The 12981-nt window shown below is 56.5% G+C and overlaps 1 protein-coding gene across 5 annotated transcripts in view; it reads left to right on the top strand.

Annotated features, from left to right (window-relative positions):
- The window catches only part of SYNE3 (spectrin repeat containing nuclear envelope family member 3), a 100134-nt gene that overhangs the window by 38703 nt on the left and 48450 nt on the right, over positions 1-12981 (top strand). For all 5 annotated transcript variants that reach the window (XM_070594169.1, XM_070594166.1, XM_070594167.1 and 2 more), the window contains exons 3-4: positions 6599-6771; positions 8075-8384. In XM_070594169.1, coding sequence (XP_070450270.1) covers positions 6599-6771; positions 8075-8384 — 483 coding nt within the window. The remainder of the gene's footprint in view (positions 1-6598; positions 6772-8074; positions 8385-12981) is intronic.

The following is a 12981-nucleotide window of genomic DNA, read 5'->3' as shown; positions in this document are numbered from 1 at the left end:
GTTGCAGAGGTCTCTGGAAGGACGTCCGCCATGGAATTCGGGGCTCCTGCCTCCTCGTCAGGTGAGCGTCCTGCTGCTGTAAGCATCACGTGCTTGTCAGGAGCCAGGTCTTCACAGCAAACTCGTGCCTGGCTGGGTCAGGGAGCGGGGGCCCCGGTTTCGCAAACATTCTGTCTGATAAAAACGCTCGCTGGACTAGAGAGAGGACAGACTGTGGGGTCTGCACGGCCTGGGTTCAAATCCCAGCTCCGATTCTTGCTGGTGATTCCCTGCCAGTCACTTGACCCTGCTGGGTCTCAGTTTACCTCCCTTCTGGAATGGTGTGGTGCTGATTCTCAGAATGCTGACCTGAGGCAAGCGGGGGACACCAAAGGGGCTCAGTAAGGGGTGGCGTTGTTGCCAAATGAATGACTGTTCGCTTAGGAGAAAGCACTGTGCTACCTGCGAAGCTCGATGCCAGTGCCCGGAGCTGGCGGTGACCGTGACGCCCTCTGCCACCCCTTCCCCGCCCCGGTCCCCCACCAATGCTTTTCTCCCCAGTCACCTGCCGTCCAATTTGCCCTCAGAATAGTCCTTCTCTGTCCTCCTTGGCTGACCCCATGGGCCTGAGACCCTCCCCTTTGGTCCCGATCCCCCCCAGGCCTCCAACCAGGGCCTCGGGACCCAGGTGAGCGTCCCTGGTCCCAACACAGCCCCTTGCCACATACCTTGATTAATACAGCCCTGCACCTCTGAGGCCAGCACAGCGAGGCCCGCGTCTCCCAGGGGGAAAGGTCGCCATCCCCGTGTGACCGTCACCGCCGAAAGGAGGGGGTGACCGCTCCTGAGCGATCCGGTCAGAGGCTTCCCGGTTGGATGTGAAGTGAGTGCAGAACCTGGGGCACTTGGGGCGCCCCCAGGAGGTCACGTCCCCCGGCCTGGGGCGTCAAGAGAGGCCTCTGAGGACCTTTACTGCCAAGGCTTAAGTGAGGAGCAGTTAGCCAGATTGGAGATGCAGGGGGGACGGAGGGGAGGAGGGGCTCCAGGTGGAGGGACAGCGTGGGAGGGGCACTGGAGGTGGGCACGGCAGGGGGCACGTGCGGGAGCCCCGACAGGGTTGGTGTTGGGGCAGCGTCGACCGTCAGGCAGAAGCGGGAGACAGGGCCAGAGAGCAGGGCAGGGGTCAGAGGGTGACAGCCTCGAACGCCGAGCCAAGGAGGATTCTGAGCCAGGGCGGATTGGAAACTGGAAGGTCAGGCGTTGAAGGGATGGGGCAAGCCTGGAGGTGGGAGAGGAGGTGGCAGCCCAAAGCCCCCTCCCTGGTCAGACTTGGCCTTTGTCATCACCATCATTGTTAGTGTCACCGATAGATTTATCGAATGATTACTCCGCCCCGTCTTGGGAGAGGGGGACTGACATCCATGCACCGCCTATTATGTGCCCAAGGCTGTTCAATTTCACAAAAGCCCCGTGCATGTGGTTTTACTGTCCTCACTTTTCGATAATGACATGGACTCCTAGACACAGTGACAGGCCAAAATTCAAGGAATTGATCTGGTCAAGGGCTTGAACCCAGAGCTGAGTCCAGAGTGTCACCGGCCATCCCCACATGGAGGCCTGGGTGGTGGAGGCAGATAAGGCACACCCTGCTCTTGGGTTCATGGCATAGCAGGGGACAGGGATGCACATAATCCAGGAAGCCACACAAGTATGTGTAAGGAGCATCCCTAACATGTTATTCTCCTCCTCTAAAACCTTCCATGGCTCCCTATTGCCCACCAAAGTAAAACCAAACTTCCCTTGGTATCCAAAGTCCTCCACTATCTATATGACCCTGTCTTCTAGTCTTGGCTCCTGTCGCCATCCCACCTCCCAGGCACACATCCTCTCCTGTTGGCAGAAAACCTCCCAGATTTCCTATTACTAAGCCTTTGTTTGTGCCGTTGCCTCTACTTGGAACGCCCTTTTGTTTGGCTGTGGGTGTGCGTCTGAAATGAAATGTTCCTTTGTCCGAGAGTCTTCCCACACCCCCTCCCAGTCCCAGCTCCTGACGTCCCCTGTCTGGCAACACCAGCGTGTCCTCGCTGCCTCTTGGTGCTCAGCCCTTCGGACTTTGTGGCCTTAGCCGGCAGGTCATGACCCCCTGGCGGTGGGTCTGGCTTAAGCGAAGGCAGGGGTGGTCCTTAGGAAGGGTCGTTGGCGAGGCCAGAGTGGAGGGGCCCTGGAAGCCGGGGGGCACTTCCATCAGGTGAGCCCCCGGGGACTTGATCTGGAGCCCAGGCAGAGGGAGTCCCGTCCTGGGAGCCCCCCACCGTGCTCTCCCCTGGGCTCAGGCACACACGTTTTCTGTGCCCTTTGACATTCCAACCCAATTTCACAACAAGAAGGAAAACATTTCACTCCTGCCATCTGGTGCAAGGGCAGAGCTAGTGCCTTCTCCACTCTCCCCCCCGCCCATGGGACCTCCCCTCGGGGTCTGGGCCATCCCTTGTGATCCCTCCGCCAGCTCAGTGACACATGTCCCCTGCCTGTTTGCTAGGGGGACCGGAATGTGAGTTCTGATCCAGCTCTGATGCTTAGTGGCTGTGTGTCTGGGGGCAAGTCCCATGTCCCCCGCAACCTCATTTTCCCAGCCATAAAGTGCGAGAAGAACCCCTCGCCCCTTGTGCCCAGGGGCTGCGGGAGGCTCAGGGACCCTCACGGAGGTGGATGCCTTCTGTGAGGGGAGAGTGGAGAGAGAGATGGGAGGCAGGACGCACAGAGGTTGGGAGCTTGGGCTCTGGGGCCGGCGGGCCTGGGTTCGATCCCCGCTATGGCCGTGGCATCGTGGGAGAGTTTCCGGAGCTCCCTGAGCTTCAGCTTACTCGGGGTGGAGGGAAAGTGGTAGTTGTCCCTTCAGGAGGGACGGAGGATTGAGGAGAGTAACTTACTGGCTGCTTGGCCAAGTGCAGGTGGCGCTGGCAGAGCCGGCCCGATAGAGAGGGTCCTTTCCTGTGGTTTCCATGCAGGGGTGCACCTGTGCCCACTGTCCCACCCCCCCCCCCCACCCCGTCCCAGCCCCCAGGAGCTGGTCCCCTGGATCCCAGCGTCTTGTCCCTTGGCCCTCTGGTTCTAGCCTCCTTGGCCCTGCCCTTGGGGCCTGGCCTTAGCCAAGCTGCTCCCTAGCTGGCTGCAGGCCCCTTCGTGGTCAGGGACGTGCTGCATTTCCTAGGACTTCCAAAAGCCAACGCACCAGCCCTAAACACTCAGCTTCTCTACCTTTGCTCAAGCTCCCATCTCAAATGTCTGCACGTCACAAGGCTTGGTGCCAGCGCCACCTACTCACAAAACCGTCTTGGATTTCCCCACATCCCGCCTTGGAGCTCCAATAATCCTTTGTGGTCTCTTGTCTGCCGACCACACCATAGCCTGCAAGCACCGGGCCATATTTGTTTATCCTGGACTCCAGTGCCAGCACAGTACCTAGAATAGTACCTAGCACAGTGCCCAACACAGTACCCAGCATAGTGCCCAGCATGGTACTCAGCACAGTACCCAGCAGAGTACTTAGCACAGTGCCAGCATAATACCTAGCACAGTACCCAGCACAGTGCCCAAAATTGTACCCAGCATAGTGTCCAACATAGTACCTGGCACAGTGCCAAACTCAGTACCCAGCACAGTACCCAACTCAGTACCTAGTATAGTGCCATCCTGGTCTTGGCTGTGTTGAAGGAAAGCCCTGACTAACCTCATTCCTTCAGCTTTCCTGGTCTCCTGGTTCTTCTCCCTGCTGGAGTTTTCCCTCCATCCAACCCTCAGCTGACTGTTGCCCTCATTGGCTCCTTCAAATCGGAATTGTTTTGTGGCTGCAGTACAAGTACCCTTCCCAGCTGGCTTGTGTCCCTTGCCCAGCATTCCTGGACCAGCTCCTTTCTCGTGATGGCTGTAAAACCTCACAGCAGCCAAACCTCACCTAATCCTCAGGGCAGTGAAGAAGGGTGGAATCTACTTCTCGAAAGTTGGCTTTGCCAGCTCAGCCACAGCCTCTGACCCCTGGCCTCCTGGGCCCAGGCCCACAGCCAACATCCCCCTAGTTGATATGCAGGCTTCTGCTTCAGGCCGGGTGGGGCTTGGTGTTCTACCTGCCTTTGGGACTGGCCAGCTCCTCTCTCTGGCAGGGAAGCAACAGGCTCATTCCCCTGAAAGGGCAGCAGGTCTCAGGTCTCCCTTGTTCCCGAGTCCAGCCCGTGCCTACCTGACCAGGAATCAGGAGGACACAGGTCCAGGGGCCTGGATGAGGTCGCACAATCAGGACACTAGGCATTGTCCTATGCGGGCTTTCCAGGCCTCCTGGCCCCTTCTGGGTGTGGCAGAGAGAGCCTGAACTGAGTTTCTGCCCCAAAGCTGTTGGCTCTCTTCATTTAAGGAGCTGGATTCCGACGGAGCTTAATCGGGCAGCAGGAAGAAGGCAGCCTCCCTGCCCGCGGCGGAGTTGTTCTGCGGGGCTCGACGTCTCTGTGGGTCCCCAGCGCCCTTGTTTGTGAAACTGGAATTACTGTGGTGCCCTCGTCTTCGCTTGGGGAGTGGGCACGCCGTCTGCCCCACGACTCTGGGTGTCAGAAATATCAGATCCTTAATATTCTTATTCCTAATCAAATTACATCTCACTGGATGGCAGGAAGTTCGTCCTCAGCCGCGTCATGGGACCCCTGCTCCTGAGCGGTGTGAAGTGTTCTGGGCAGGGGGTGGGTAATCTTACTCTGCCCAGAACCTCCCACAGGCGCCCCCAGACCTTTAGTCCACACCGATGGCTGTGGTACCCTTGCTTCCGTGTTGCTGCTTGCTGCGCAGCGGGACTCGGGTCCCCGCTAGGTGCTTGCGGCAGCCATTGCCCACTGGCCCTGCCACGTCCTGCTGCTTGGCCCGCCCCCGAAACCCAAACAAAACCTCCTCCCCTGTGTTGGGACATCTGCCCGCTCTTCCCTCCCCCAGCTCCCGCACCCACTCAGCCTGCGGAAGGGGCCCGCTGAGTCCCACTCTGGGATCACGCAGGAGGGGCAGACTCTCTGTGCTGTCCTCATCGTCCTCATCTTCCTTGTTGACCATTCTCAGAGAAAGCAACAAAAGCGCTGGCACCAGTGCCCATGTGCACATGTTGGGGGAGGGTCTCCGTAATGGTTCAATGGTTTACAAAGTCTACTCATGTATCAATGGTGTAATTAATAGTACTTTTTACATTAATATTATAACCCTAGGAGGCAGAAAAAGCAGTCATTGTTATTGCTATCTCAGGGTTGAGAGAGGGAGGCCCAGAGTGGTCAAGTGACCTACCCAGGGTCACACAGCTATCAATGGGGTAGCTTTTGACACAGCAGGGACCCCTCCCCCACCCCAACCACAAAGAAGGATCAGACGGCCAGCCCACTGGGACATCAGTCAGAGAAAACACTGACACCCCCCGGGGAGGAGCCTGAGCTTTAGGCAAATGTCATGCTGCCAGTGAATACAGCTCAGAAGGTAAGCAAAGCCACCACTAACAGTGGACAGTCAGCGATTGAGAATGAATGATGGGCCGGGCAGTATGCTAATGGTTCTCGCTGTGTCACACAACGCTCACTGTCATCCTTGGTGGCATAACCATTGTCTTCCCTATTCCACAGGCCTAGAGAATTTAAGCAGGGGGTCGTGCAGGTGGTAGGGAGTGGCCCTGGAATTGGAATCCAGGCATTTTTTTACTACAAGGACCAAGCTTTAGTTGCTGAAGATCTGGAATAATAATTAATAATGACAATAACTAATGTTAAACAGAGACATCCTATTTGCTAGACGTTGTGTTTTAGTCTTGGGGCTCCAAGAAGCCAACACCAAGAGGAGATGAAATGTGCACAATGTTTCATAGGGAGAAGCCTGAGGGGAAATATTGGGAGGGAGCACAGAGAGGCTGGGAGGATGGAGCCCTGAGCCCCGGAGACCAGGAGCATCTCGGACTGCCCTTCGGTTCTAAGGAGTTTGGCAAGAGCGTGGGGCATCCTGGACCACCTCCATCAGAGGAGCCCAGTATCTCCCAGGAACCAGCCTGCCTTCGTGTTCCTGCTCCATCACTGGTGGGAGCAGCTGAGGGAGCAGGGTCTTGGTGCAAACTGCAAACTCCTAGAGAATTTTGGAGCCTCAGCCGGGGCCCTGTGTCAAGCCCACGCCCTTTGGTAGACCTGAGGCAGATTCCCACGGCCCCACCCTCTGTGACCTGCACTTTACATGCATTTTCTCATTTCATCCTGAAAACCTCTGAGAACTAGATACTATGAAAACCCCCAGTTTACAGATGAGAAAACTAAGTCCAAAGAGACAATGGAACTTTTCGAGTTCACACGGCTGGAAATGGGCCAGTGCGGAAGGAGAGGCCCTCCTCACCCCAGACAGCCGGGCAGTTCTGTGCTCATTACCCTGCTCCCTGCTCGCCCTCAGAGCCGTCAGCAGGCTGCCCAAGGTCACAGGAGACGATGCAGGGGCTGCCATTCAAACCCCGGCTCCTCTGGTCCCCACCGCCTGGCTCTTTCCATCGCGCACTGTCTTCCCAAGGCTCTGCCTGTTTGCATTTTGTCTAATCCCCGGAAACTGGCTTTTGTGTCCCCGACAGAAAATATGCCAGCTGGAGCCCGAGGGGCGCGTGAAGCTGGACCTGGCGCTGCGGGCGGCCGAAGCCCTCCTGGCATGCTGCCCCGAGGACCAGAAGCCAGAGATCCTGGCCCGGCTGAGGGACATCAAGGCCCAGTGGGAGGAGACCGTCACCTACATGACTCACTGTCACAGGTGGGGCAGCCAGGGACCTGCCAGGCCTTCGTGTGCAGCTGTCGCTGACCTCCTTGCCACCACCACGCTGGCCTGGGGCCTCTGCCAGAGGGACATTTCTCCAGGCCTGGGAACAGGAGGTTCTCTTGGGATTTGAGCCAGCCCTGCCTGCCTCTGTCTAATTAAAATCAAGCTTAATGATGATAATAGACGGTGGGAGCCCACTGTGTTTTGCCAGCAATGAATTCCTGGTAGACTTGCCACGCGTGCATCCTCAGCAGAAGGGCAGCTGCCCTGGAGTGACAGGGCCTGCTGTCTTGCTAGCACTTTAGCCCAGATTCTCTGCCCAAACCAGGGAGCCAAATGGGGGTGGAGGGCTTCGACAGACCTGGGTTTGTCTGCTGCTCTGCTGGTTACTTGCTGTGTGGCCTTGAGAAAGTTACTTGACCTCTCTGAGCCTCAGGCTCCTCCTCTGGACAATGGCTGTAACCAAGTGTTCCTTTGAAGGTTGTTAGGAAGACAGAAGGGGATAGCAAATGTCCAGAGTGAGGCACAGTGCTTGGCACACAGTAGGCCCTCAGTCAACCAGAGCTGCTTGCCTCCTCTCCATCTTTATAAAACCAGAACGTGAGTGGACTGGGGCACTTTGCACAGTGATTTCAAATCCTTTCACTTGGAATTCCAATCAAAGTGACTTGATATTGGCTGGACAGACAGGGCCAGCTCCATGTTACGGATGGGGAAACTGAGGCGGGTGAGGCGGCAGGGTTATGCAGTGAGTTCACGGCACCCCTGGGACCCACACACAGATCCCCAGCCTTCCGTCCCCACTTAGCAGTGACGAGCCCACAGATGCTATTGTGCTCTGCAGGCTGTTAGACACTCTCCCGGTGGCAGTGTTCTAGTGACTATTGGTGGGCACGCATGTGGTCAGAGCATGTGGCTTGTGCTACATCCCGACACCAGAGCGAGACAAGTGGCTGGGGATGTCGTGCATCAGTAATGGGAGTTTAGAGCTGGAATATGGGTGCCGGAGGCTGACAGCTCCCCAGGCTGCATCAGCAAGGCCGGCGGTTCTCAGAGCCAGTCTGGAATCTGAGCCCCATTGACCCATGGAGCTTATTTACCGTCTAGTAGGAGTGAGGTGGGGCCCAGAACCTGGAGTGCCAACAAGCTGCCCAGGTGACCCTGAAGCCCAGAGAAGGCGTCATTGTTCCTCCCTCCCACAGCCCCCTAGTGCTGGGGTGGGCGCCGTGGCCTGTCCTCTCTGCCCGGGAGCCAGGAAGGCAGGTGGGTCACAGCCCCCTGGTCTCTGTGCCCACAGCCGCATCGAGTGGGTGTGGCTGCACTGGAGCGAATACCTGCTGGCCCGGGATGACTTCTACCGCTGGTTCCAGAAGATGGTGGTGGCGCTGGAGCCGCCCGTGGAGCTGCAGCTGGGCCTGAAGGAGAAGCAGTGGCAGCTGAGCCACGCCCAGGTGCTGCTGCACAACGTGGACAACCAGGCCGTGCTCCTGGACCGGCTGCTGGAGGAGGCGGGCTCCCTGTTCAACAGGATTGGGGACCCCAGCGTGGACGAGGACGCCCAGAAGAGGATGAAGGCAGAGTACGATGCAGTGAAGGCCAAAGCCCAGGTGGGTAAGGTGTGGTGGGCTCTGTCTTCACCCGTCCATCCGTTTATCCACCCCTGTCTGCCCATCCGGCCACTCATTTGCCCACTAACCATCTACCCATCCATCTACTCACCATCCACTACCACCAGCCCAACACCTTGCCACCCACCTACCCACCCACCACCATCCGTCCATCTCCCCCCCTCCTATCCACTCACCCATCTTTCTCCCCAACAAACTGCCAAATCTCCCAGTCACGATCCATTCACTCACCACCCCATCCACTTACCTACCCAACCATCTATCCGTCTACCAACCTCCTATCCATTTGTTTATTCACTCATCCATCTACCTCCCCACCACTAACCAATCTCCTATTCGTCTATACAACCACTTAATCACCCACCCATCCATCTATCTACTCGTTCACCTACTCATTAACCTGCCTCTTCACCCACCCATTCATTCATCCATCTCTCCACTGTCGGCTACCCACCCACTGTCTACCCCTTCACCCGCCTACCTACTCACTCACTATCTGCCTGTCACCCATCTTCATCAGCTCACCCACCCACCACCTAACTACCCACCCAGCAATCTTCCATCCACCCATGCACCCACCCTTCCGCCATCCACTCATCCATCAACCCATTGTTTCCATCCACGTGCCCAGTGTCACTCTGTGGTTTATACACATGTGGGCGCTTGATACGTGTGTGTTGACTGACAGATGGACCGTGAGGTTGGCTTTTACCTGGTTCCCCTCCTGTCCTCCCGTCCCTCCTCCTGCCCTTTAGCCTTTCCTCCTCATCTCTGACTTGCTCTCCCCCCATCCCTCTGCCCATCCTTGTCCCCATTCCCTCATCTCATCCTTATCTTCATTTTCAAACAGTCCATTGAGTTATGAAGTTCAATTACTATTATTTTTAAAGAAATTCTATTTGAGCAGTTATTACATCTGCCGTTCTTTTTTTCATTGTGTCTCTTTTTCCCTTAAATTTGGCACCCCTTCCAGATATGGATGATATCTGTAATCATTCTAAGTGCACAAATTTTGCAATCTCCATCAGCTTGCTCCAGCAGCTGAAGGTCTGGGGCCTGACACTGCCGTCTGCTGGGTGTCCTGACGTGGTGGGTCGTTTCCTCGAGGGCTGTGTGATTTTGAGCTGTGAGCATCCTAAGCAGGGCTTTATCTGAGGACCCCATGGCCGGGGCCTGGCCTCAGAGGAGCTCCACAGAGCCAGGCTTCCCAGGGAATTGACCTTCCTAATTCCCATTTTTATGTCAGAATATTGGCTTGGGTTCCTGAATCAGGTGAGAGCTCTGAACTTGAATCCTTAGCCAAAATTATCCACGAGGTCCCTGGCTCCGTGCTCTGAAAGGTGACTGCTGTTTTCATTTGTTTTTGTTTTTTTATCCCAGAGCCTGAGTTGAAACACAAGCTTCCTTCTCCTATTGTGCTTATGGGGAGATTTTTTTTTCTAGTTCTAGAGATTTCTGTGCCTTCACAGAGGGACAGCTCCTTGAGGCATCTGCCTTTTTGCAGTGGTCTCTCCCCCTCTGCGCCCAAAGTCTGCTTTCCTCCTCCAGCCTGAGCATTAAACCTGAGAAGACCCCAAGTAGACGTGTGAGCTGAGCAGTCTGGTTTCTGTAACTCCTTTGCTGCTGCTCCACGGGTCTCTCTTACCTTGGTGTGCATGCAGGTCTGCATTTGAACAAGCTTGTTCTACTTTATGCAGCGTTTCTGGCTGCTGTGGTGGATGGTATGCAGGCTCACTAGTCCTCCGCCGTGCTGGACCTGGAAGTCTCCTGGGCCCTTCGTGTTTACAGGCTAAGAGAAATAGTTCCATCATAAGCAGAGACCTGGGAATCTGTTATCAGGACAGGATCTGGCCCCTGACTGCCTGGGAAGGGGCCCTGCTTCAGGACAGGCTCTGCTGCTTCCCGGGTGTGTGGCCTCAGGGCAGCTCTCCCTACCTGTAACCAGGTGCTGAGGACGGAATGAGTTCATGTGCGAGCTCTGTGAAAACTGGCGAGCATCTTCCCAGCATAAGGGCTTCACTCTCAGTAGCAATGAAAATAAATAGCAACGACCATGGTGTTGGACTCACAGCCGGTGCTGGGAGCTATTATTGAATGAGAGAGAACCCCACCCCTGCCACTTGAAGGCACACAGCGCCCAGGGCCCCAGAGGGGCGTGGCAGGAGGGTCCCGGTGCTGCGCAGGTGAGGCAGCGATGACTTCCGGCTCTTGCAGGTGTGGCCAGTTGGCCCTCACCAAGGGCCGGGGCAGGTGTACCTGCGATTCTCTCTCCAGGTCTGCCCCTCGGGCCCCGCAGGGAAGGTGCCTGGTGCCATGGCCTCCTTGGGGTGACTCCACAGGAAACAGGTGCTTCTGCCCACCAGCAGAGAGCCCCTCGCGCAGCGGGCGGAGGAGAGGAAGCAGAAAGCGGTTGGGCGTGTGTACATGTGCATGCGTGCGTGCATGTGTGTGTGCGTGTGTGTGTATGGAGGTGACGCCAGGTGGGCACCACTTCTGGCCACGTGCAGAAATGATCATCTCAGAGCTCCTCATGGTCACTCCAGGGGACTCTCCCCTCAGTGGATCCAAAAAATCCTAGAAATCACGGCTCGTATCAGCAGCTGCCATCTTTTCTAAGTCTCATGTCTTTGACTTCTTTTGGTCCTCCAACCTTCTTACGTCGTAGATAGAGAAGATGTGACGGGGCCTGTGTTTTAGACTTAAAAAGAAAATCTAAGTGTCAGGTACACTGGCCCACTGGAAAGAACCAGAAGTGTTCTAGGTGGCTCCCAACATGGCCTCTACCTCTGTTTGTACCTGCGGTCCTGTGCCCATCAGGACAGAGCTGGGGCCGCGGGTGCTTCTGTGCGTCAGGCTGAGCACGCAGAGGCAGGAGTAAGTGGGAGGTCAGAGCTCCTGGAGGAGGGAGCGCGTGGCTTCCAAGGGTTTTCACGAGGCAGAGGTGAGCAAGCAGCGTCCTGGGGGCCGGAGCGTGGGGGCCTCTGCCCCAAGAGGATGGTGTTGGGGAGGGAGCTGCCTCCCTGGGGGGAGCTCTCAGAGTTGCCGGACCAGCTGGTCCGTGCCGACCCCAATGTGGAAATGGGGTGCTGGGGTTTGCAGAGTGACTGGATCCTGTGTAGAGAAGTAAATTCAGTTTGGTCTTCCAGCTGTGGGCTGAAGCTCCCAGACTTGGTTTTCCCCTCCTGGCCATCAGAGGTTTGGCAGCTCTGTGCTCACGCCCAGGAAACCGCATTTGCTCTTGGATGGGGAGGGGTATGTGAACCACGGAGCTGTTTCTCCTCTCTCCCAGAGCTGGCTGTAGGGTGCGGAGTGCCCCTTCGGGCCCTTTGAGGTTATATTCCACCTGTTGCATGTGTGCAACCCTGCTGCAGAGAGGAGCCATGGCTGCCCTCAGATTCCCGGGGTGCTGTGAGCTTCAGAAGACTGAGGGGCTGCGGAGAGGGGCGAACTTTTACATCGCCTTTAGCAAGAGGTTTAACTCCCCTCCCCAAGGTCCTCATTAGGAAATGGGCTGTTGTAGCCCCAGGCAGCAACCTCGTGGCCTCCCCTGGCCTGCCAGCCCTAGATGGAAGGATAACCCTCTGGCTCCATGCTAAGCAGGATGGGGGCACTGCACGTCCAATAGCCCCCAGATGCCTCCTGGTTGCCTGCTCTGTACGTCTGATGAAGGCCTCCCCTTGCATCCAAGGCTGTCTCGATGATGAGAAGCCATTTGGAGGCGGGCAGCCGAAATCCTCCTCTCCCGGTGACAGGACTAGAGCCGTGTGGCGATTCTGCGAGGTCCAGGCCTTTTCTCAGAGTGGCGAGGGTCCCTGGGGTATTGTCTTCGTCTGCTCAGGCTGCGGTAACAGAATACAGACTGGGCGGCTTAAACAGCAGGAATGTAATTCTCATAGTTCTGGAGGCTGGAAGCTTGAGAGCCAGGTGCCGGCAGATTCGGTTCTGGGTTAGGGCCCTCTTCGTGGCTTGCAGACAGCTCTCTGATATCTCTTCTTCTAAGGGCACCAATCCCATCATGAGGGCCCCACCCTCACAACCTCATCTGATCCCGGTTATCTCCCACAGGCCCCAGCTCCCCACCCTGAGGGTTAGGGGGGCCTTCCGTATATGAATCTGGGGAGGGCAGAATTCAGTCCGCAGCAGATACCGTGTGTATTAATACCTTGACTTTCACCGATGGGAGCCCATTTCAACATTTCTCATGCTAGTTAACAGGCCATTATTTTCACCTCCGAAAATCCATTTTTGATTTCCAATTTGTTAATTAGCAAAGCTTCTGGTGTTGATGGGAACAGGACCACAGAAGCGCTGTGAGGGCCACCTCTGGACTGGGGCCTTGGTGGCCAACCCCTAGAGAGAGATTCTTGACCAGGACGGCTGGCCAAGTCCAGGGTGAGCAACAGCACGCTGTCAGCCCAAAGCGTTTGAAAGTCCACAATGGACAGAGCAGGCTGGTTGCCAGGAGGGTCCTGCTTGTTTATTTTGTCTGAGTGTTTTAATCCATGGATCTGTTTTCCGAAGGGCCAGGCCAATAGCAGCGTCTTCCTCCTCCCTCCTTCCCGGGCAGCCCTCAGAG

Source organism: Equus przewalskii, chromosome 25 (assembly GCF_037783145.1).
Source record: "Equus przewalskii isolate Varuska chromosome 25, EquPr2, whole genome shotgun sequence".
Taxonomy (NCBI): Eukaryota; Metazoa; Chordata; class Mammalia; order Perissodactyla; family Equidae; genus Equus; species Equus przewalskii.
The sequence above is the reverse complement of the archived record's forward strand: the minus strand, read 5'-3'. Positions and strand labels throughout refer to the sequence as shown.